The following is a 25,515-nucleotide window of genomic DNA, read 5'->3' as shown; positions in this document are numbered from 1 at the left end:
ATCCCCATTTTTTTTTTTTTGGTGAAAGCATTTATAAGTTTTATTCTTTTAGCAAATTTTAGTTTTATAGTACAGTGTTATCAGCTATACTTACCATGTTATAAATTAGATTCTCAGATCTTCTTCATCTTATAACTGAATATATATACTGTTTTGCCTTTTTTGTAATGATTTAATTAACATTTAATTAACAAAGTAACATTGCCATTGTAAATCTAAGGCTCAGTAAGTTTATCAAATATTTGTCTGAAAGTTCTATGGTGGTTTTATCATCAGAGAACTTTAAGCTAGTAAATAGTATTGAAACAGATTTTTAAGAAGGTTGCTCTAGGTAGGTAAAACAACAGTTTCAGATGCTTAACACTGTGATTTGTTCATGAGGAAATAAATTTTTAAAAAATTCAAGCTTGGGGCGCCTGGGTGGCTCAGCGGGTTAAAGCCTCTGCCTTCGGCTCAGGTCATGGTCCCAGGGTCCTGGGATCAAGCCCCGCATCAGGCTCTCTGCTCAGCGGGGAGCCTGCTTCCTCCTCTCTCTCTGCCTGCCTCTCTTCCTACTTGTCATCTCTCTCTCTCTCTGTCAAATAAATAAATAAAATCTTTAAAAAAAAATAAAATAAAAAATTCAAGCTTGACATGAAGAATAACATTTGTTACTTTCATGCAAATCATTTATTGACATTTTAAAAATGTTTTAGTTTGGAATAATTTTTTGCAGAAAATTTGAAATGATAGTAGAAAAAAAAAGCTCCCATATTTCATGCACCCAGATTTCCCACTGTTAACATTTTACATTGCCAGGTGGATTTGTCCAGACTAAGAAATTGATACATTGTTGGCATATGTTAACTAAACTCCAAACTGTATTTGAATTTCACCATTTTTCATGTCCACATTCTGTTCCAGGATCTGATTTAGGGTATATGACACTGCATTTAATTATCATGTCTCCACAGTCTTGTCTGGTCTATGACAACTTCTCATTCTTTATTTTTCATTTTCTTGTCAGTCTTGAGTGTTGTGCAAGTATTCTGTAGAATGTTCACTAGTGTGTTTGTTGTTTTTCTTGTAATTAGACTGGGGTTATACATTTTTGAAAAAATTTACCAGAGGAGAAATACCTTTCTCATCACATCATATCCAGGGTACATTAGACCTACATGACATTACTGGATTTATTATTTTCACTTATCTCTACTCTGTTCTTTGGAAATCGGTCACATAGTCTAGCTTACCCAAGTTAGGGGAAGGCAGAAATTAAGCTCTGTCTCCCTGAGTGGCCATTATCTGCACATAAAATTTAGAATTTTTCTTTAAGAAAGATTTGTCCTTTCTATTTGTTTATATAATCAATCATTGATTTATAACAGTATAGACTATTATTAGTTTATATGTTAGATTATAAACTAATGCAATGTTATTTATTTTGTTGTTCAAATTGTTCCAGTTTGGCCATTGGGAGCTCTTTCAGGTTTGTAGATTTGTTCCTGTATCCCTTTGATGCGTCATACTTTTTGTTGTTGTTTTAAGCACTTCATTACTTTCTGGTACTATAAAGTACTCCAGGCTTATGTTATAATTTCTCTGCCCCAGAATTCCTGCCCCAGAATTAACCATTTCAGTAATGTGCCATGGTGCCTTTTATTGAAAAATGGTTTGTTGCTACTGGAGTATTATTGCTTCTAGGTCCTCTTAGCAGACAAAAGCTAGGTGATAATTGTACCAGTCTACATCTACACATGAATCTGTCCCTTTGTGTGTGAGTACATAGAGATAAACTCGATTTCATAATGGTGTCGTCTAATCCAGTATCATAGTGTTCATTTTCATCTTCTTTGTTAATCTGTTATTACTTTTCCAACTGTGAGAATCCTGGCTCCAGCTATCCGCCATCCATTTATTTATTTGTCCAGATTCATTATACATGCAATTTCAGAATTGTTAACCTGTACCTCTGTAAGAAACAAGTTTACCAACCATAGTACAGTGTTTACATGATCGTTTTTGTCTGTGGCTTTGTAATTTATTTATTTTTTTAAAAAAATTTATTTATTTGTCAGAGAGAGAAACAGAGAGCACAAGCAGGGGGAGGGGCAGAGGGAATAGCAGGCTTCCTGCTGAGCAGGGAGCCTGATGTGGGACTTGATCCATTTTGTTAATTGTTTTCTGATTGTTTTCATAGTCCTCTTTTCTTTTCTTGTTCTCTTGCTCTCTTCTCTTGTGGTTTGATGACTTTCTTTAGTGTTATGTTTAGATTCTTTTCTCATTGTGTCTTGTTTATCTAGTATAGGTTTTCAGTTTGTGGTTATTGTGAGGTTCATATATAATAACCTTTAATTTTTTAAAGAGGTTTTATTTATTTGAGGGAAAGAGTGAATGAGAGATTGAGTACAAGCCAGGGGGAGAGGGAGAGGGAGAAGCAGACTCCTCACTAAGCAGGGATCCTGATGCAGGGTTCCATCCCCAGACCCCGAGATCATGACCTGAGCCGAAGGCAGATGCTTAACTGAGCCACCCAGGTGTCCCTGGCTTTATAATTTATAGTTATAACATTTTCTAAAGTCACTTAGGTCAGTTCCTTTGTTTTATTATTTGGATACATTAAAGTTTATTCTTTGTAGTGTAGCTTTTATTAGGCTTTGACAAATGAATAACCTGTTTATAACCTCATTATTATATTTGCCTTTTTTAATTCATAGCACAGTTACTTAAAGTCATGCTGAGCATTTATTCACTGTGGTAGCTTGAGTATTAATCTACATAGTTCCACACTTTAATGACTAGAGTTTATTGCAATAAAACTACACATAACATAAAATCCATTTTACCATTTTAAAGTTTACAATTCTGTCACATTTAGCATATTCACAATGTTTCGTAACTATCATAACTATTCTCTTGAACTCCACAGCATTTTCATCACCTCAAAAAAATTCTGTACCTATTAGCAGTTATTTCCAAATGCTCTGACTTTTTTCACTTAGCATAAGGCTTTCAAGCTTTAATTTGTGTTGTAGCATGTGACCAGTACCTCAGTCCTTTATGCACACACACAATATTAATTTAAGGTACTGTTTGATTTAAACAATAAAATAGACTTATGTAATTATATAAAATAATGATAAATTTCCATGGCGTATTGAACTATTTCAGTCAGGCTTAATTTTTGAACAGGAGAACTTTTCTTTAAGCCTCTTGCTAAGGTCCCTTTTCTTCTACTCTCCAGAGCCTCATGACTGCATTCTCTCTTTGTCTAGAATGATTTCTGCAATAGCTGTTTTTAAATCCTGCCACCTCACTGGAATGAGGTTTTCCAGAAAATACATATCCAAGATTATTAAAACTTATTCGTTTTAAAGATTTTAAAACTTTTTAATGTTAGAATGTTATGTACATTCCTGTCCTAGTAAAGAGAATAGGAATAACATCTTTTAGCTTTTTTGTTGATTCAGTTATTCATGAGTATATTTACTTTTATTCTTTCTTCCTACTTTTATTCCCTCAGATACCCTTACTAAAGATAGGACCCCCTTTCCTTTCATTGCCACACTGATAAACAGTTCTTTTTAAGTTAAATTATAAAAACAGTACATGTTATTGAGCAAAATATAAACAGAAGGAAAAGGCACACAGTAAAAAGGAGAAGTTCCATTCCTCCTGTCTCACTGTTGTTTCATGTATATCCTTCCAGAAATTTTTTGTGTTTATACAAACAAGCATGTATTTTTTGAGATACAGTTGACATAATAGCATTATAGAGGTTCAGGTGTGCAACATAATGTTTCAGTATATGTATATATTACAAAATGATTACCATAAATCTAGTTAACATCCCATCACAGTTAAAACTTTTTCTTGTGGTGAGAACTTTCAATATTTACTCTCTCAGCAACTTTTAAGTATGTAATAAAATATTTTTTTTAAGATTTTATCTATTTGACAGAGATCACAAGCAGGCAGAGAGGCAGGCAGAGAGAGAGAGGAAGGGAAGCAGGCTGCCCACTGAATAGAGAGCCCGATGCGGAGCTTGATCCCAGGACCCTGAGATCATTACCCGAACCGAAGGCAGAGGCTTTAACCCACTGAGCCACCCAGGTGCCCCGATACAATATTGTTGATCATGCTGTGTATTACATTCCCAGGACTTATCTTGTAACTGGAAGTTTGTAACTTACAAGCAGAGGGAATGGCAGGCAGAGGGAGAGGGAGACACAGGCTCCCTGCTGACCAACGAGCCTAATGCGGGGCTTGATTCCAGGACCCTAGGATCATGACTCAAGCTGAAGGCAGATGTTTAACTAACTGAGCCACCCAGGTGCTCCAGAGGTGGTTGTTTAAATACAAATAGTATCATAATATAGATTCTGCAATTTGCTTCTTTTTAATAATGTATTGGACATATATTTCCAGGATAGTACATAGAGATCTTTATTATTAATTTTAGTTCAACAACATTCTGTTATAGTTTTATTCTTGCCCTTTGAAAAGCTTTTCGGTTGTTTTCAATTTTCCACCAAAATAAGCAATGCTTCAGGGAATATGGTGTTGAAAATCATTTACATCATGTGTAGAACACAATTTTTCTCTTTAGAAAACTTTTTAGGATTAAAAAAAAGTACATAGTCTTTTAATACAAAGTACGATACAAATTTTAGTTTTTAAGGAAGTATGTAAGTGATTTTAAAAAGTCTTACATATTTGTGTAGCCCCATCTGAATACAGATTAACAATTATATTGTTTGATCAGTCATCCTGAAGCATTTACTTTTGAAATCATGTAGAAGATAAATTTTCTCTAATGCCTAGCAGATGGGGAGTAATTTGACAACTGCTGTTGTTGAAATCAATATTTAAGTAGTATGTATGTATGCATATTAACCAGCAAGCAAATTGTGTATAAACCATACCTTAGAAGACAATAATACATTATTTCGATAAAGTGTATGTATTTTTTTTGAAAGAGTTACTTTCAGCTGTAAGATCTTTTATAACTTGGAAAGTGTTCTTTCTTCCCATCTGCCCTGTACCCCATAGCCATGTAACAATCAATTTAGCTGTCCTTTATCAGTTAATTTTTCCCCTGCAAAGAGTGTTAATCATTTGGAATATGTTAAAGATACTGCAGAGTCTGTTGTGATTTATTTTTATTTTTATTTTTTTAAAGATTTTATTTATTCGAGAGAGAGAGAGAACATGAGTGGGAAGGGCCGAGAGAGAGGGAGAAGCCAACTTCCCACTGAGCAGGGAGCCTGATGCAGGACTCCTCAATCCCAGGACCCTGAAATCATGACCTGAGCCGAAGGCAGACACTTAATTGACTGAGCTACCCAGACACTCCTCTATTGTGATTTATATAGTATTTTTAAAAATGTAACTTTTGAAATTTATCTTTTCTTATATATATGTGTGTGTGTGTATATATATATATGTATATATATATATACATAAATTGCTAGTAGTTTTAGGCAGTTGTGTTCACTTGATTAGTGCTGAAATGTATCTTTAGATACTGTTTTCCAATTATAAAAGATTTTATATTTCAAATACCTTAAATCTGTTGGGGGGATCTTTTGGTTATTTTCATTTTTGTTTATTTTTGTTTCTTATTGAGAGAATCTCAAGTACCATCTATAGTATTTGGTACTCTACTGTTGGGATATAATTAATACAGTTAGTGCCACATTACAAGATAGAGTAAATACAGCAACAGATAAAATATGACTATTCTTAATGAGGATATTATTTTTTCTCCCACAAGAGCAGCACTTTAAAGAGTTAGCTTATTTGCTTAAATGGATTACATATTTAATTTGTAATTACATTTTGAATTATATACTAATTAAATGTTTTTCTATACATTTTTGTAGGCCCTGACTTTGTTGTTTGTGATGAAGGTCATATTCTGAAAAATGAAGCTTCTGCTGTTTCAAAAGCTATGAATTCTATACGATCAAGGAGGAGGATTATTTTAACAGGAACACCACTTCAAAATAACCTAATTGAGTGTGAGTTAATATCTGCATTTATGCTGTAGAGTTGGCATTGCCTCAGATACATTTTTGCCACTTTGCCATTTGCCTTTCTTCTGTCTAATATAGTCTTTGACTATGATCTGCATAGGTCCATCTTAGTCTGCTGTGAAAGAATACCATACATTTGAAGTGGACTGCTTTATAAATATGAATGGTAAACCACAGTCAACAGGTGTGCTATTTTGAGTGTTCAAAAATAAACATTTGAATTTGAATTTGAATTTGAAATCTAGAAAAATTACCGGAAGTCTTAATGATTGCTTTACAAATTCAGAAGATACTGTAACAAAATATATCTAATTCATGGGGAGGTACTATAGGAAATTGAAAAGAAATACCGCGTGTGAATGTTTTAGGAATGTGGAGATAGGATAAGGAGAGCTGTGTTGAATCTATCAGCATAGAATTTGTGGAGACTGAGGACAGATGATGTGAATCCAGATAACTTGTGATTTGCTCTCATTTTCATATGTGTTAATAATACTTAAAGAGGGAACATGAATTATTCAGCAAATAACAAATTGACATTTCCTATTGTAATCCATTGTAATAGTTTTTTGTTATTTTTATTATTTCCATTCCTTTAGTGTATGGTAACTTAACTGTTTTTTATTATTTGTAAAACTGGTTATTATTTTACTGTAACCTATATTTTATCTTTATTTTTATCTGTTCCAGTTTCCCCTTTTTCTGTTACTCCATTTGTAGAAATGCTACTTCACATTGCAAAAACAATAAAATATTAGTTAGAAGAGTATTATGATACAGTGAAGAAAGCAAACCAGTGGTGTTTGCCAATGAAATTCACATCCATAGAAGTATGTTATACTCCCATGGAACTTTGCTTTAAGTGACACTGCATGTAGAGTTCATTTCTAGTTTTTGATTGAACTGCATTTAATTCTCATTATTATTCATGACTTTTAAAGGGCAATGCTATAATGAGAATATGTTCTATCTTACTGTTAAAATCTGATTACGTATTTAGAATTTTCTAAGACAGTCCTTTGGATCCTATAAATATCAGTTTTGATGTAATAACTACTAATAAAATTATATTGAAACGGTGGAAAAAATGGTTATTTCACATTGTGGTCCTATGTAGTATAGGGCAGCTGATAACTGTTAAGGGCTTCTGGAACTAGATCAGTTAATATAAAGTTTGATATGATGGCTTATTACCTGATTTTATTATTTTGATTCAGTATCTATGTATTTTTCACAAGATCCCTTTGCTGACCATAAAATCATGGTTAGAATTATAGAATACTTGTTTTATACTCCATATCTGTTACAGAGAATGGTGAATTAGAATAAAATGTTCTTAGGTATTGTTTTTAAATATTCATATCTAGAATTTAAGGATGGCTTTTATTTGAATTTCTCATTTGGTTTGGGTAATCCAGTTCCAGATCAGACTTAAAACCAATGTTTAGTCTATACACAGTTTGCTATTCTTCCTTAGTAGCTAATTCTGATGCTTCCATGGCATGTGTTTTTGACATGAACATTTTATCAGAGAATTTTTCTGAGTCCCTTTTAGCCAGTATTATTATTAGTGAACTAATGTCTTCTCTCTTAGATCATTGCATGGTTAACTTTATCAAGGAAAATTTGCTGGGATCCATTAAGGAGTTCAGGAATCGATTTATAAATCCAATCCAAAATGGTCAGTGTGCAGATTCTACCATGGTAGATGTCAGAGTGATGAAAAAGCGTGCTCACATTCTCTATGAGATGTTAGCTGGATGTGTTCAGGTACAAATACATTCCATATAATAAAATATTATTATTGTTATAATCCCGAAATGTTTTCTGAATTTAATTATTTTGTGTTTTCTTTCCCATTTTTTCAGTATATAGTTTTATACTTAAATCTCCTTGCATTGTCTTTAAAAGTTTTTGAAACTTTAAATTTTAAAAACGCATTCCATTTATAGCATAATTGATTCATTTATTTGCCAGGTATATAGCTTCATATTTTAATATGTTAATGTTTAGATTCCCCATCTTTAAGATAGGGAGTATGTAAAAGGAACATAGCTATTATGATTAAGAAATTCCAATGCTCACACTAATTTTATAGTAGAGTGGCCTGAACCTCACTTATTTGAAGTAGTTGTAGGAAGGCAGTTATGAATTGTGGAAGAGCTGTTTTTAATGTGATCCTGAAGAAACAGTTTTATTATTATGACATCATACACTAACCTGAGTGTGTTAATAGTGTTTACATACAGATATTTAGTGAATCTATATTAATAAGTAGAGTTGAGATTGAGCCAGCAGTTAGCAGATCTCAGAATCTGCACTTTTTCTTTAGAGGCTAGATACTAATTGTAGCCACAAAGATGTAACAAATAAGCCACAAAGATGTAACAAATAAACCTGGGCTGTTCTTCTGGCTGGATATTCTACCCTCACATAAAGCAGTCATCCTTTTTGTTCAGGTTAGCCACAGGTACCAGCAGGTTCTCTGTTTTTGTATTGATGCCACCACCTAGACAGTATTTTCCTGATTTAATGGTCATTTGTACCTAGAACATTCGTGTTCTTTCTTTCTTGTTCATATAATTAAATGGTATCTAGAGTATGTATATATGGCTTGCTTTCTCAGCTAGGTAAACAGTTTCCCTAAAGTTATGTGTTACCCTCTGGCATAACGGCACATCTTACCCAAAGGACAAATCAGACTGCATCAGAGATTGATTCATTGCTTTCAGTGTATGATTAAAGCAAGTCTTTTTTCCCAACACTGTTTATTGTATCCCCTATACGCCTTTTTTCTTTTTTGTTTTTCTATATAGAAAAAACCATTTGAAAAAATAAATTACCCACTTGGTAATATGACCACTTCAATTTAAAACCTGCTTGGTATATTGCAGTGTCCTTTTACCAGTGCATCATATTGTGTAGTCATATGAACTGTATTAACTATAATCATATAATAATGATTACATGATTGAAGAGGCTAAATATGTTTAAGAAAATGTTTTCTTGTATGTTTGGTGCCTATTTCTTTATGTGTATCTTTTAGTTGTAAGCAATGATGATTCTTAGAGCAGTCAATTCCTATCATATATTTAGGTTAACGAATTTCATTCTCTTTCTTGTTAATTACAGAGGAAAGATTATACAGCATTAACAAAGTTCTTGCCTCCAAAACATGAATATGTATTAGCTGTGAGAATGACTCCTATTCAGTGCAAGCTCTATCAGTACTACTTAGATCACTTAACAGGTAACAAATGCACTTACTGTTTTTATCTTCAAAAGACATTCTTTTTCTGGTGAGTGTTGTTTTAGTAATTTTACCATGTAAGTTGTTCTTTTTCAGTTGTGCATTTGAACAAAATGGATATGTTCGTTTTGTAAAGGCACAAAATATTTCTAATTTAAAAAACTCTAAATTGTCAAACTAAACTAAGGTACAAATGGGTGAAAAATCATATACAGTGTATTGGAGTAATGCCCTTAATTTGTAAAGAGCTGTTTTTCAGGAAAATTATTTGTGTAAATAATTCCATAAAAGAAAATACATAAAATTCCAGTATATTATTTAAAAAATTGAATCACTGTAATAAAAGGCATGTAAATCAAATCCATGAAATCATTTCTCATTTATCAAATTGACAAAGATTGAAGGAAAAGAAGCAAAATGCAAGGCAGGACATACATTATGCTCCCAACATTATAGTAAAAACATACACAAATGCCTAAAATACACCAAAATGCTAACAAGAATTGTTTTTTTTTTTTCTGGATGGATTCTTTATGAGGATCACCTTCATTATGATGGATTTCATTATGAGGATTCATTATGAGGATGGATTCATTATGAGGATTAAGCAACAGATATCTTTGTCTTATTCTTTTCTATGGGTTTTAAAAAAATACAATGAATAGTTGTTTTATCATCAGTAAATTCATGTATTTGTGTGTGTCTGTTACTGTACGCTCAAGGTTGTCACTGTTAAACCTAGTCTCTTTTTGGTCTGGAGTGAGATTTCTTTCTTGTTAGTCACCTTATTCTGGTACTTTCCCCAAGTGAAATGTCAGGTTTATTTAGGGGATACAGGTTAGAAATTACCCATTGGCTGTTGTGGATAAAACAAATTATAAAAAATAATAGGGGGTGTAAGTGTGTACATGAATCTTAAAATGATACCTCATTTCATATTACTAGTTACAGTGATACATCTTATAACAGCAGGGCATTTTGTTTTGTTTTATTTTTTTTAACAGCAGTGCATTTTAGAGAATAGGATAATGATGATGGTTCTCAAGAATAATTTTGCTTTGGGGAAAACAATTTGAATGTTAGTATTTTACAGAGCTGCTCTTTTGCTATATTATAAACACATTTTTAGTGACTTTTGGAAGAAAGTCACTTGTAATAAGGCACATATTTTTATTTGTATATCAGAAACTGTTAGATTTAATGTACCTTCATGTTTCGGATGACAGAAATTAGAGACAATGATTAAGAAACCAAGTGTACTCATCCCAGTGAGAGAGCTACTGTGTAGTTAAAGAAAAAAAGGGATGTCCAGAGCTATCTTTCATTAATGTATGAGTAACGAAGGGTACTAAATTTGGTCATTTAATTTAATAATTTTTTTCATTTAAAACTTTGTTTTATCTTAGAGAAAATGCCAGCCACAGTGTTTTCAAATATTAGACAATCACTTGTCTTTAATAACCAATAGTAAGATGTTAATAGCTCATATATAGATTTTTAAAGTGTATACTCTTGAGGGCAGTGCAATATTTAAGAACTAAGGGGGGCCCTCATTCGTTGTGATTTTAATTGATAGCAAATATCTAAAGTACTAACTAATAAAAGCTTCTAAAATCTGTAAAGTATAATTGTTTTTAAAGTTCTTATTTAAATCCTAGTTAGTTAACATATAGTGGAATACTGGTTTCAGGAGTAGAATTTAGTGATTCATCACATACATACAACACCCAGTGCTCATTGCAAGTGCTCTCCTTAATACCCATCACGCATTTAGCTCATTCCCTGCCCACCTCCCTCCAGCAGCCCTCAGTTTCTTCTCTGTAGTTAAGAGTCTCTTATGGTTTGCCTCTCTCTGTTTTTTCCTCTTTCCCTTCCCCTGTGTTCATTTACTTTGTTTCTTAAGCTGCACATATGAGTGAAATCATAGTATTTGTCTTTCTCTGACTAGCTTATTTCACTGAGCAAAACACACTCTACCTCTATCCACATCCTTGCAGATGGTAAGATTTCATTCTTTGTTATGGCTGAGTAATATCTATCGTATATGCACACTACATCTTCTTTATCCATTCATCAGTTGATGGATGTTTGGACTCTTTCCAAAATTTGACTCCTGTTGATAATGCTGTGATAAAGATCAGGGAGCATGTACCCATTCAAGTCAGTATTTCTGCATCCTTTGGGTAAATATATAATAGTTTAATTGCTGCATTATAAGGTATTTCTACCTTTAACATTTTAAAGAACCTCCATACTGTTTTCCAGAGTGGCTGCACCAGTTTACATTCCACCAACATTGTAAGAGGGTTCCCTTTCTCTGCATCCTCGGCAACACCTTTTGTTTCCTGTGTTGTTAATTTTAGCCATTCTGAGAGGTGTGACGTGGAATCTCATCATGGTTTTGATTGTATTTCCCTGGTGATGAGTGATGATGAGCATCTGTTAATGTGTCTGTTAGCCATCTGTTTATCTTCCTTGGAAAAATGTCTATTAATGTCTTCTGCCCATTTCTTAACTTGTTTTTGGAGGGTGTTGAGTTTAAGTTCTTTATAGATTTTGGATACTACCCTTTATCAGATATGTCATATACAAATGTTTTCTCCCATACCATAGGCTGCCTTTTAGTTTTGTTGATTGTTTCCTTTGCTGTACAGAAGCTTTTTATCTTTTTTTATAAGAAGATTTATTTATTTATTTTAGAGATCAGTAGCAGGGGGAAGGGCTAGGGGAGAGGAAAAGAGAGAATCCCAAGCAGACGCCATGCTGAGCATGGAGTCCAACATGGGGCTTGATCTCATGACCCTGAGATTGTGACCTGAGCCAAAACCCAAGAGTTGGATGCTTAACCAACTTACCACCCACATGCCCTGAGAAGCTTTTTATCTTGATGAAGTCCTAATAATTCATTTTTGTTTTTCTTTCCCATGTCTCCAGAGACCGGTGTAGTAAGAAGTTGCTACAGCCAGGGTCAAAAAGGTTGCTGTCTGTGTTCTTCTCTAGGATTGTGATAGTTTCCTGTCTTATATTTAGGTCTTTATCCATTTTGAGTTCATTTTTGTTTATGGTACCAAAAAAGTGGTCCATTTTCATTCTTACGTATATAGCTGTCCACTTTTCCCAGCACCCTTTGTTGAAGAGACTTTTTTTCCATTGGATATTCTTTTCTGTTTTGTCTAAGATTACTTGAACATATAGTTTTGGGTCCATTTGAAGGTTTTTCTGTTCTGTTCAGTTGATCTTTGTATCTTTTTTTTTTATGCCAGTACTATACTTGTCTTGATGGACTGCAGCTTTATCCTATAGCTTGAAGTCCAGAATTGTGATGCCTCCAGTTTTGCTTTTCTTTTTCAGGGTTGCTTTGGCTATTCAAGGTCTTTTGTGGTTCCATACAAATTTTAGGATTGTTTGTTCCAGCTCTATGAAAAATGCTAGTGGTATTATGATAGAGATTGCACTGAATGTGTAGATTGCTCTGGATAATATAGACGTTTTAACAGTGTTTGTTCTAATCCATGAGAATGGAATGTTTTTCCTTTTCTTTGTGTCTTCTTCAATTTTTTTTCATAAGTATTCTACAGTTTTCAGAGTACAAATCTTTTACCCCTTTGCTTAGGTTATTCCTAGATATCTTACAGTTTTTGCTGCAGTTGTAACTGGGATTGATTCCTTGATTTCTCTTTCTGCTGCTTCATTATTGGTATATAGAAATGCAACAGGTATCTGTATGTTGATTTTTTTTATCCTCTGACTTTGCTGAATTCATGTATTACTTGTAGTGGGATCTTTGGGGTTTTCTATATAGAGTATCATGCCATCTTGTGAATAGTGAGATTTTGCACTTTTTGCTCTTTTGGATGCCTTTTATTTCTTTTTGTTGTCTCTTTGGGAGAATAGGACTTCCAGTGACATGTTAAATAATAACAGTGAGAGTGCACATCCCTCTCTTGTTCCTGACCTTGGAGGAAAAGTTCTCAGTATTTCTCAGCTGAGAATGATGTGAGCTCTGGGTCTTTCCTGTATGACCTTTATGATGTGGGGATATATTCCCTCTATCCCTGCTTTGTTGAGGGTTTTTATCGAGAATGGATGCTCTGTTTTGTCAAATGTTTTTTGTGCATCTATTGAGAGTATTATATGGTTCCTATCCTTTCTTTTATTAATGTGGTGTATCACGTTGATTGATTTGTGCATATTGAACCACCCTTGTAGCCCAGGAATAAATCCCACTTGATCATGGTGAATGATTCTTTCAGTGTATGTGTTAGATTCCATTTTCTAGTATTTTTTTCAGAATTTTTGCATCCATGTTCTTCAGGGATATTGGCTTATACTTGGTTTTTTTGGTTTGTTTGTTTTTAAGATTTTATTTATTTATTTATTTATTTGATGGACAGAGATCACAAGTAGGCAGAGAGGCAGGCAGAGAGAGAGGAGGAAGCAAGCTCCCCATGGAGCAGAGAGCCCGATGTGGGGCTCGATCCAGGACCCTGGGATCATGACCTGAGCCGAAGGCAGAGGCTTTAACCCGCTGAGCCACCCAGGTGCCTGGTGTTAACTCTTTTTTAAATGTTTGGTAGAATTCCCTTGGGAAGCCATCTGATCCTGGACTTGTCTTTTTTGGGAGTTTTTTTGATTACTAATTGAATTTCTTTGCTGTCTGTTGGTCTGTTCAAGTTTTCTATTTCTTCCTGTTTTGGTTTTGGTAGTTTATATGCCCCTAGGAATTCATCCATTTCTTCAGACTGCCCAATCTGCTGGCATCTAATTTTTCATAGTATTCTCTTAAGATTGTATTTTTGTAGTGGTGGTTGTGATTTCTCCTCTCTCACTTGTGATTTTATTTATTTGGGTCCTTTCTGTTTTCTTCTTGATAAGTCTGGCTAGAGGTTTATCAATTTTATTAAAATTTTCAAAGAGCTCCTGGTTTCATTCATCTGTTCTGCTGTTCTTTATTGTTTCTATATCATTTATTTCTGTTCTAGTATTTGCCATTTCCCTTCTTCTGCTGGCTTTAGGCTTTATTTGCTATTTCTTTTCTAGCACTTTTAGGTTTAAGGTTAGGTTTTTATGTTTGAGACTTCCTTGCTTCTTGAGGTAAACCTGTATTGCTGTATACTTCCCTTTTATGACTGCTTTTGCTGCCTCCCAAAGGTTTTGGACTGTCATGTTTTCATTTTCATTTGCTTCCATGTATTTCTTTATTTCTCCTTTAATTTCCTGGTTAACTCATTCATTCTTTAGTAGCATGTTCTTTAACCTCCATATATTTGTGTTCTTTCCAAATTTTTTCTTGTGGTTGACTTCAAGTTTCATAGTATTGTGGTCAGAAAACATGTATGGTATGATCTCAGTCTTTTTGTACTTGTGGAGGCCTGATTTGTGACCTAGTATGTGATCTCCTCTGGAGAATGTTCCATGTGCCCTCGAAAAAAATGTGTGTTCTGTTGTGTTAGGATGAAATGTTCTGAATATATCTGTTAAGTCCATTTGATCTAGTGTGCCATTCAAAGCCATTGTTTCCTTGTTGATTTTCTACATAGATGATCTATCCATTGCTGTTAGTGGGGTTTTAAACTCCCTACTATTATTCTGTTGTTATCAGTGAGTTTCTTTATGTTTGTTAATGATTTTTATATTTGGGTGCTCCCAAGTTGGGGGCATAAATATTTACAATTATTACATCTCCTTGTTTGGTAGACCCCTTTATCTTGATATAGTGCCCTTCTTTATCTCTTCTTGCAGTCTTCGGTTTAAAATCTAGTTTGTCTTGTATAAGTATTGCTACTCTGGCTTTTTTTTTTTGATACATTTGCATGGTAAATATTTTTCTGTCTCCTCACTTTCAATCTGCAGGTATCTAGGTCTAAAATGAGTCTCTTAGAGGCAGCATACAGATGGGTCTTTTTTTTTTTTAATCCATTTTGACACCCTATGTCTTTTGATTGGAGCATTTTAGTCCATTTACATTCACAGTGATTATCGACAGATATGAATTTAGTGTCATTGTATTAAATGTAACATTGGTGTTTCTGGAGATTTTCTCTGTTCCTTTGTAGTCTTTGTTGCTTGTGGTCTTTCTTTCCCACTCACAGTGTCCACTTTAATATTTCTTGAAGGGCTGGCTTGGTGGTCACAAAGTCCTTTAGTTTTTGTTTGTCTGGGAAGCTCTTTGTCTCCTTCTATTCTGAATAACAGCCTTGCTGGATCAGTTATTCTTGGTTGCATATATTTCCTATTCAGCATGTTGAATATATCATGCCAGTACCTTCTGGCTTGTGAAGTTTCTGTGGGTAGATGTGCTGATAACCTTATTTGTATTCCCTTGTACATTAGGGATTTCCTTTTCTTCTTTTTTTTAAAAGATTTATTTATTTATCTGAGAGTAAGAGCAGGGGTAGGAGGGGCAGAGGGAGAGGGGAAGAGAGAATCTCAAGCAGACTCTCCACTGAATTACAGAGTCAGACATGGGGCTCAATCCCTATTGAGATCATGAACTGAACCGAAATTAAGAATAGCCACCCAGATGTCCCAGGGATTTCTTTTCCAATACTGTTTTTAGGATTCTGTCCTTATATCTGTATTTTATTTTGCAAATTTTACTATGATATATCTTGGTGTTGGCCTGTTTTTTTTATTTTGATGGGAGCTCTCTCTGCCTCCTGGATTTGGATGTCTGTTTTCTTCCCCAGATTAGGGAATTTTTCAGCTATAGTTTCCTCAAGAAAACCTTCTGCTCCCTTTTCCTTCTCTACTTATGGGATGTTTGTGATGTGGATATTGTGCTTTATGGAGTCGCTCATTTCCCTATGCATACATTCATGATCTAACATTTTTATTTCCCTCTTCAGCTTCATTATTTTCATAATTTTATCTTCAATATTATTTATTCGTTCTTCTTCTCTCCTTGTGGTCATTACATCTGGTTGGTTTTGTGTCTTGGTTTTAGTATTTTTATTTTGGCGTGACTAGTTTTTAGGTCTTTTATCACTGCATTACAGGACTCCCTGGTGTCTTCTTTGCTTTTCTCAAGCCCAGCTAGTATCCTCATAATTGTTGTTTTAAATTCTGGGTCACACATATTACTTATATCTGGTTTGATTAGATCCCTGCCTGTGACCTCTTCTTGTTCTTTGTTTTGGGGTGAATTCCTCCATCTTCTTATTTTGTCTAGGTCTCTGTCTTCTCCTGTGTCCTATGAAAGCCTGTTACAGTTTCTGCTCCTGAGAGTAATGGTTGTATTAAGAAGAGGTCGTATACTGTCCAGGGCCTGGTGGTTCAGAAAGTGTTTCTGGTACACTCTGCTGTTGTGTTTTTGCTGCTGTTTCCTTCGGGTCAGTCCTCTGCATAGTTTCTTCTTGTCTGCAGCAGGGAGTGTTTACTCCTTTTCCAGTGTGTGGTGAGTTTTAACTATGTGTTTTTTGGTCCACTTGTTAAAACAGGCTAGATTCTATTTCCCCTAGAGCTGAAGCTTTTCCGCTTTCTGTGAGTAGACTTGGTGCATATGGAGGGTTTGTGTTGGTCTTCTGGTGGGAGAGGTGTGGTACTCCTGCTCTGAGTCTTAGGCATACTTGTCCTAGCAAAAACAAAAGCAAAAACAAACCCAACAACAAAAACCACCTGCAGAGTTCAGGGGGCTGGAGTTTGGTGTAAGCAGCTCAAGCCTCCACTGTGAGCACTGTTTCTCAGTGCAGTCTGCCTGTTCTGATGGGCAGGGCTAAAAATGTTGTCAGCCATCTCTCTCATCCCGAGAGAGGGAAGTTTGCACCTGCCAATGTTCAAAAAAGCCCTCATAGAAGAGTAAACAGTCTCCCCTTGCTTATCCCATGCATTCCTCAGATATATGCCTTCACCCTATCTCTGAGCATCTGCCTACCCTGTGGCACTGTGCTCCTGTGTTTTATCGCAGGCACACAGACTGGGTTTCAGAACTCTAAATTTTAGGTACCCTATGATGCATGGACATGGACTGATCCTCTGGAAGACGGTCTTGTCTTACTGCGCTAGTGCTGGTTTGTGCAGAAGGGTAGTTGCAGGAATGCACAGGGGCTTGGAATTTACCATAAAGCACAAGCCCTTCTCCCAAATGTTCTTCATGAAAGGTTGTTGTCTCTCCTAGTGCAACCCAGGGGATCATGCTCCCTGGCCTCTGCCTTTCTTCTTCACAGGAGCACCTCTTTGCCAGCCAGGTTCCACCCTGGCCATGGCATGGACTTCTAAAAGCAGACTTTGTGCTCCGCTGCTTGTAGATACTTGTGATAATTAGCCCCTCTCATTTTCCTCATTAGTGATGTAGGGGAAGTGTTTTTCCTGTCTCTCTGTCTCTTTGTCTCTCTTTTCCTGATCTGGGCTTCCTCTCCTCTGCATCATTACCAGCAATTCTTTTCTTCTCTAAATCACATCTCCTCACCTCCTAACTTCCATGATGTGACTGGCCTCTTTCCTCCCTCTAGTCATGCAGTTTGTTCTTTCCGTCCTCAGATTGATTTCTTGGGTGTTCAGAATGATTTGATATTTATCTAGCTGTGTTCATCGGAGGAGGTAAGCATAGGTTCCCCCATTACTCTGCCTCTTAACTCTTTCTGAAAATTTGTGTTTGTTAAATTATCATCTGATATCATGAATCTTACAGTTGTGAAAATGTTTGGTGTTCCACCCAACTATATGTGATGCTTTTTTTCCTTAAAGTAGCATGGGGGCGCCTGGGTGGCTCAGTTGGTTAAGCAACTGCCTTTGGCTCTGGTCATGATCCCAGGGTCCTGGGATCGAGCCCCATGTCAGGCTCCTTACTCAGCGGGAAGCCTGCTTCTCCCTCTCACTCTGCTTGCTACTCCGCCTGCTTGTGCTCTCTCTCTAGCAAATAACTAAATAAAATTTTTTTAAAAAGTAGCATAACCTGAGATAATATTCCCTTTGGAAAAAACACATGAAAGGCCAAATGGGTTATATTAAAGGCTACTCTATCTTGATTCTTTTTTATTAAAGGCTACTCTATCTTGATTCTCACTACCAACCATCACAGTATTTCTTTTCAAATTTCACTTGAATTTAAAATGTTTGGTGTTTTTCTGTCACACATTCCAAAATTTCTTTTGTTTTTATATTTGCCTTTTTCTAGATTCTATTTGGTTTTAAGAAGTTCACTTAAATTTTGCTTTTTGTATTAGGAACAGTTTTGTGTTAATGCTAATATTAATAATTTGTAATATACTTAATATTTTTGGAATTAAAGTCATCAAGAACTGAGTTTTCATGAATTTTAAAGAAATTAAAGTCCTCTTAAATTTTTCTTTGTTCCCCCTTTTTCAGTATAATCTTGCACTATTCCTTTTATCATTAGTTATCAGAAGTTTATTTTTACATGTAAGCCTCTGCCTTCAGTAAACACTTAATGTTTTAAAATGTGGATACTTAATTTTTTAAAGTTTTTATTTAAATTTCCAAATAGGGTAATATTATTTTCAATACACTATAGTGCACAGCATAATGATTCAGCATTTCTGTACAACACCCAGAGCTCATCACAAGTGCACTTCTTAAGCTCCATAAGCTATTTAACCCATTCCCCCATATACCTCCCTCCTGGTAATCATCAGGGTTTTTTTTGTTTGTTTGTTTGTTTTTTAAAGATTTTATTTATTTACTCAACAGATCACAAGTAGGCAGAGAGGCAGGCAGAGAGAGGAGAGAGGAGAGAGGAGGAAGCAGGCCCCCCGCCGAGCAGAGAGCCGGATGCGGGGCTCGATCCCAGGACCCCGGGATCATGACCCGAGCCGAAGGCAGAGGCTTTAACCCACTGAGCCACCCAGGTGCCCCTAATCATCAGTTTTTACTTAATTTTTTAATCATTAAACTTTAGCATGATTTTTTAAAAAGATTTTTTTTATTTGACAGAGAGAGACACAGTGAGAGAGGGAACACAAGAAGGGGGAGTGAGAGAGGGAGAAGCAGGCTTCCAGCTGAGCAGGGAGCCCAACGAGGGGCTCGATCCCAGGACCCTGAGATCACGACCTGAGCCAAAAGCAGACGCTTAATGACTGAGCCACCCAGGCACCCCACGTTAGCCTGATTTTAAGCACAAGTCAGTATTAAAATCCATGCAGTGTTTTAAGGAATGCAAAAATGGAGTACATAAAAACAGTCCATAGAATGGGAGAAAATATTTTGAAATCCATATCTGAGAAGGGATTAATAACCAAAATATATAAGGAACTCTTATAACTCATTGACAATAAAACTCAACATAATTGGAAAATGAGTGAAGGACTTCAGTAGACATTTCTCCAAAGAATGGCCAGTAAGCACATGAAAAGACGCTCTACATCGTCACTAGTTATTATAGAATGCCAACACAAAATACCACTTCATACCTGATAGGGTGTGTATTATCAAAAAAAAGAAAGAAAGGAAGAAAAGAAAAGAGATAGAGAATGGAGCACCTGGGTGGCTCAGTCGGTTGAGCAGCTGCCTTTGGCTCAGGTCATGATCTCAGGGGCCTGGGATCAAGCCCTGCATTGGGCTCCCTGCTTGGTGGGGAGCCTGCTTCGTCCTCTCCCTCTGCCTGCCGCTGTGTCTACTTGTACTCTCTATTTCTCTGTCAAATAAATAAATAAATCTTTAAATAAAGAGAGTGAGAAAGAATAAATATTGTCAAGGAAATGGAGAAATTATGGCCCTGGTGCATTGCTGGTGGCAGTGTAAAATGGTGCAGCTGCTATCAGAAATGCAGTGTGTGGCCATTCCTCAAAGAGTTAAATGTAGAATTATTTCCACAGTGATTCAATATGTGATCCAGCAACTCCACTTCTGGGTATATAACCCAGATAATTGAAAGCAGATTAACTTAAACAGATACTTGCACACTCGTGTTTACACACCAGCTGCATTAATAATAGCCAGAAAGGTAGAAGCAATCCCGGTGTCCACTAACTGATGAATAGACGAAGGCAATGTGATACACACAAACACACACACACATGCACACATACGACATACATACACATACATACATACATACCATGGGATATTATTTGCTCTTAAAAAGAGAAGAAATGCTAATGCTTTACGATATTAATGAATCTCAAAGCTATCGTGATAAATGAAATAAGCCAGACACAAAATGACAAATACTGTTTCATTTCACTTAGAAGTACCTAGATTAGTCAGATTCATAGAGGCAGAAAGTAGTAGTTACCAAGGTTTGAGGGAGAGGAAAATACAGTTATTTTTAATATGTGTAGAGTTTCTAGGATCATGAAAATGTTTTAGGAATGGAGTGTTGATCCTTGCACAATGCTGTGATTATACTCAATGCCACTGAATTGTACTCATAAATTGAGAACATTCATATGCATGCATCCCAGTGCCACCCTTTAGAGATTAAGTGGATCTGAAGTAGGGCTCAGGAACCTGCATTTTTATAATCCCTACAGGTTATTTTGATGTACCTGCAGCCTGAGAACCACTGCTCTAAATGATGCTCAACATAATTGGAAATGTGAGTCAAAACCACAGTGGGATACCTTTTATAACTCACTAGGATAGCCGTAATCCAAGAAATAGAAAAATAGCAAGTGGTGAGGATGTGGAGGAATTGGAACCCTGTGTTTTGTGGGTTTTGAATGTCAAATGGTGTAACTTATGAGGAACACAATTTGGCAATCAAATTTTCAATATAGAGTTACCATATAACTCAGCAATTATACTTCTGGGTATATACTCAATAGAAAGGAAAACACTTGTACACACAAAGATTTGTACACGAGTGTTCATACTATCATTGTTCATTATAGTTAAAAGCTAGAAACAACCTATGTGCCCATCAAGTGGTGAAGGGTTAAACAGATTTGATATATGCATATCATAGAATGTTATTCAGCAACGAAAAGGAAGAAAATGCTGATACATGCTACAACACATATCAACCTTGAAAACATATGCTAACTGAAAGAAGCCAGTCACAAATGACTAGATGTTGTATGATGAAATGTACAGAGTAGGCAGATCTGTAGAGGCAAAGTAGATTAGTGGTTTCCTAAGGGTGTAGGAGAAATAAAGAAATTGGTGGATGATGGCTTGGGGATATAGGGTTTCTTTTGAGGGTGATGAAAATGTTTTAAAAACTAGATTTTGGTGATGGTTTCTCAGCTCTGTGAATACACTAGTGAATTGTAGATGGTAAATTGTGAACTATATCTGAATAAAACTTAAAAAAACCTCGGTGGGCTTACTTTACCTACAGAAGTTTTATTTAGTTATCTTCCATCTAATTCTTCATTTTTTATGATTTCCTGTGTCTTGCATGTACTTTCAGGATTATCTTTAACATTTCTTTAAACTATAGTAAACAGTTACAATCTATGTCTGATTATTCCAGTTTCTGAAATCCTTATAGATTTCTTTTATCTAATTTCTGTCAGTTTTTCAGGCATGCTGCCTGTTGCTATGTATATTTAAGTACTTTTGACCACAGGTTCCTAATATCCCTTGGAATATTAATATGTGGTAATTCTTCGAGGCCCAAGATAACGTTTGGTTACTCCAGAAAGGATTTGCTGTTGTTTCTGCTAGGGCTCTGGAGATACTATTAGTCTCAGATCCCTTGATATTACAATTTATGCTTGAAGCACTCCTAACTTTTTTAAGTTAGTGGGAATTTGGGCAAATGATGGGCTATTTGATGATATGAACTGGGGGCTGTCTGGTACTTAAAATATTATTCCTTTTTTTCTTCTACTTTCTGCGTAAATAAGCATACTCCAAGGAATGTTAACCAAGTTCAGTGGTCTTTGCGTGATAGTTCAAGATGGGTACTTTTTATGTGAGATTCCTATACTATATGACTAATCAGAAGGTGGTATGACTACAAGGTTTAGATTTAGACTTGAACAGATATAACAGCATATGTTTAGATTATCAAAACAAAGCCATCTGCTTAAAGTCAGCTTTATAGAACCTGCATTGATGTATTGAAGCAGTGAAATAACTAAAAACAATGAAATACTCTTTTTCACTAATTGTTCATTATATGAAGAATTCTTTTGGGCACCTCTTGGTAGTTGCGTTATTGCTTGGGTTTTAGGCTTTCCTAAGTCCTTGTTATGTTTAAAAGTGGCCTTCAGTCTTATAGGTTAACTGAAGGAGCATTGGAGAAAACGAAATCAGATTTCTGAAATAGTACAGAGGAAATATTTGATTAGTAAGGATTTTGTGATAAAACAGTATGGAAATCCTAAAAGGTCTTTCCAAATTCTTAGTGGCCAAACCACTTCCAAGGTTCTTAGATCAACCCTTTTTAATCATTTATGTAGAAAATTTTTTGAAATAATTTTCAGGACTTAGGGAAACTTTATAAAATTTATTGATCTAGCCCATGGTATTTTATTATGATCATCTCCAATTCCCTGTTTATTATAGCTGTATTGATCATCAGAATATGCCAGTGAGACTAGTTTATTTTAATAGTATAATTGTAATTTATAAGGGGTCAAAAGGGAAATTGAATATAAAAAGCTTTTAGTATTATATTTTTGGAATGTTTGCTTTAGGTCTACTGTCTTCATCCTTGAATAACCTTGAAGGGCACTTAAGGCAGTGTGGTAGGTTGAAATGATGACCACCTGGAGATGTCAGATCTTACCTAGGTCTTGTAACCTGTGTTACCTTATAAGAAAAGGGGATTTTTTAGAGGTGATTAAACTAAGGATCTTGAGATGAGATGGTTGTCCTGGATTGTCCCAGATGGCTCCTAATTCCCATTGCAGGTATCTTTGCAGGAGAGAGGCTGAAGGAGATTTGATATACACAGAAGAAGAAGAATTATGACCACAGAGGCAAAGACTGATGTGGCTGCAAGTCAGGGAATGCCAGCAGCCACCATGTGCCTGAGGAGGCAAGGAATAAATTCTCTACTGGAGCTTCCAGGGGGAATGTAGGTGGCCCTGTGGACACTTCGATTTTGGCTCAGTAGGACAGATTTTGGACTTCTGATCTCCCAAGCTGTAAAGGAGTATATTTCTGTGTTCTTAAGATTTTGGGTTTGTGGTGATTTGCTGTGGCAGCCCTAGCAAACTAATTGAAGCAGTGATTTCCCAGCCATTCTTCTTTATGACTTGTACCCTAGTTTGCAGCACAACAAGCATCTGAGAACCTTCCTAGAAAGTTTAGGTTTCTGTGCCTCATCACATATCTAGGAAATCAGAATTTATAGGAATGGAATCCAAGGATGTGTATAACACATTGCCCAGGTGATTCTGATGTGTGCCAAGTTTTAGTTTGATAAATATTTCACTAGGATGCTGTATTGATTTCCTCTTGGCTGCTGTAGAAAATTGCCACAAATGTAATGGCTTAGAACAACACAAGTTTATTCTTTCATGGTTTTGGGGCGTTGAAGGTCCAGGGTTAGTGTTATTGGGCTAAAGTCAGCAGGGCTGGTTCCTTCTGGCCTCTCTAGGGAGGGAAAATATTTCCTTGTCTCTTTCAGCTTTTAGTGGCTGTCTGTATTCTCCATATTCACCTTCTCCAACTCTCACTTCTGGATTCCTCTTATAGGGACTCTTGTGGTTGTATTGGATCCTCTGGGATAAACTAGAATGGTCTTCTTCAATTTCAGGTCCTTACCTTTTATTGCATCTGCACATTTTCTTTTTCCATATAGAATAACTCATGGGTGGATCAGAATGTAAATATATTTGGGAGACCATTATTCAGTTTACCAAAGACCCCATAATAACATCTCATGTAAAAACTGTAGGTGTAAATGAGGTTCAATAACAGATTGTCATGATTAATTAATCATGTATTCATTTAACCTTTTTTGGTATATTTTCCAAATTAAGTGATTTGGAGTCAAAATCATTTTTTTAAAAAGATAGAATAATTCAGTAATAATTGTCAATGGTCTTTTGAGTAGAGAACATTTTTCTGTGGATATTTATTTGGCTAGGTTATTAACATATCCTTTTTATGTGGTTCCCATTTCCCACAGAGAATATCAACTCTAATATAAATCAGTGGTGTAGTAGAAAAAACTTTTTTCCCCTCTTAGGTAGAATTTCTTTCCCTTTAAAAATGTCCTCCCTTTTACTATCTTAGCTAGTTTGGCCTGAAAGTCTTACGAAGTTTTTCTATGATAGAAGGTATTTATGATATGTGCAAGAGTAGTTTTTGCCCCCACAAAATAAGAATTGGCTTTTAAGTCTTTCTTAGAGTATAAAATGATAAAGTTTAGATTACCTTCTTTTTTAAAAAATCTCTTTACATTAATTTTTTTAAAGATTTTATTTATTTGACAGAAATCACAAGTAGACAGAGAGGCAGGCAGGGGGGTGGGAAGCAGGCCCCCTGCTGAGCAGAGACACCCCCCCCCCCCCGCCACGATGTGGAGCTCGATTCAGGACCCTGGGATCATGACTGGAGCCGAAGGCAGAGGCTTTAACCCACTGAGCCACCCATGCGTCCCTACATTACTTTTTTTTTAAGAGAGAGAACTTGAGTGGTAGGGTGGGTGAGAGCAAAGGGAGAGGGAGAGAGAATCTGAAGCAGATTCCATCCCTGGCATGGAGCCTGATACAGGGCTTGATCTCATGACCCTGAGATCATGACCTGAGCTGAAATCAAGAGTCAGACACTTAACTGACTGAACCATCCAGGTGCCCCTCCTTTACATTAATTTTAACTCATAAGGTGTTCAGTGATAGAACTGGGTAGAACTGGATAGAGCTGGGTAGAAGATTAACAAGGAAATAGAAGACTTAGAAAACACTGTAAACCAACCAGACTTAACAGACCTCTGAAAGAACACTCCATTGAGCTGTGGCAGAATACATATTCCTCTCAAGTACATGTGGAATATTCTCCAAGATAGACCACATTTTGGATTATAAAACCAGTTTCAATTAGCATAAAAGGACAACATTACACAAAATGTTTTTTAGCCACATGGAATGAAATTACAAGCTAGTAACAGAAGGAAAGTTAGAACATTCACAAATGTATGTAAATAACAGACTCCCAAATAGCTAGTATATCAAAAAAGAAATCACAGGGAAAATTAAAAAATATTGAGACATGGATGAAAACAAAAACACAAGGTACTAAAATATGGGATGCAGGTAAAGCATGCTTAAAGAGGGAAAATTTTAACTGTAAATACCTCTAATTTAAAAAGAAGAATTATCTCAAGTTTATAATCTAAACTTTCACCTTAAGGAAGTAAAGTAAGAGCAAACTAAACCCAAAGCAAGTAAA

The 25,515-nt window shown here is 35.7% G+C and overlaps 1 protein-coding gene across 1 annotated transcript in view; it reads left to right on the top strand.

Moving 5' to 3' along the window:
• The window catches only part of ATRX (ATRX chromatin remodeler), a 290,527-nt gene that overhangs the window by 179,462 nt on the left and 85,550 nt on the right, over positions 1-25,515 (top strand). Inside the window, exons 20-22 of the mRNA XM_080795822.1 lie at positions 5,865-6,002; positions 7,612-7,787; positions 9,150-9,267. Coding sequence (XP_080651948.1) covers positions 5,865-6,002; positions 7,612-7,787; positions 9,150-9,267 — 432 coding nt within the window. The remainder of the gene's footprint in view (positions 1-5,864; positions 6,003-7,611; positions 7,788-9,149; positions 9,268-25,515) is intronic.

Source organism: Martes martes (genome assembly GCF_963455335.1).
Source record: "Martes martes genome assembly, chromosome: X".
Lineage (NCBI taxonomy): Eukaryota > Metazoa > Chordata > Mammalia > Carnivora > Mustelidae > Martes > Martes martes.
The sequence above is the reverse complement of the archived record's forward strand: the minus strand, read 5'-3'. Positions and strand labels throughout refer to the sequence as shown.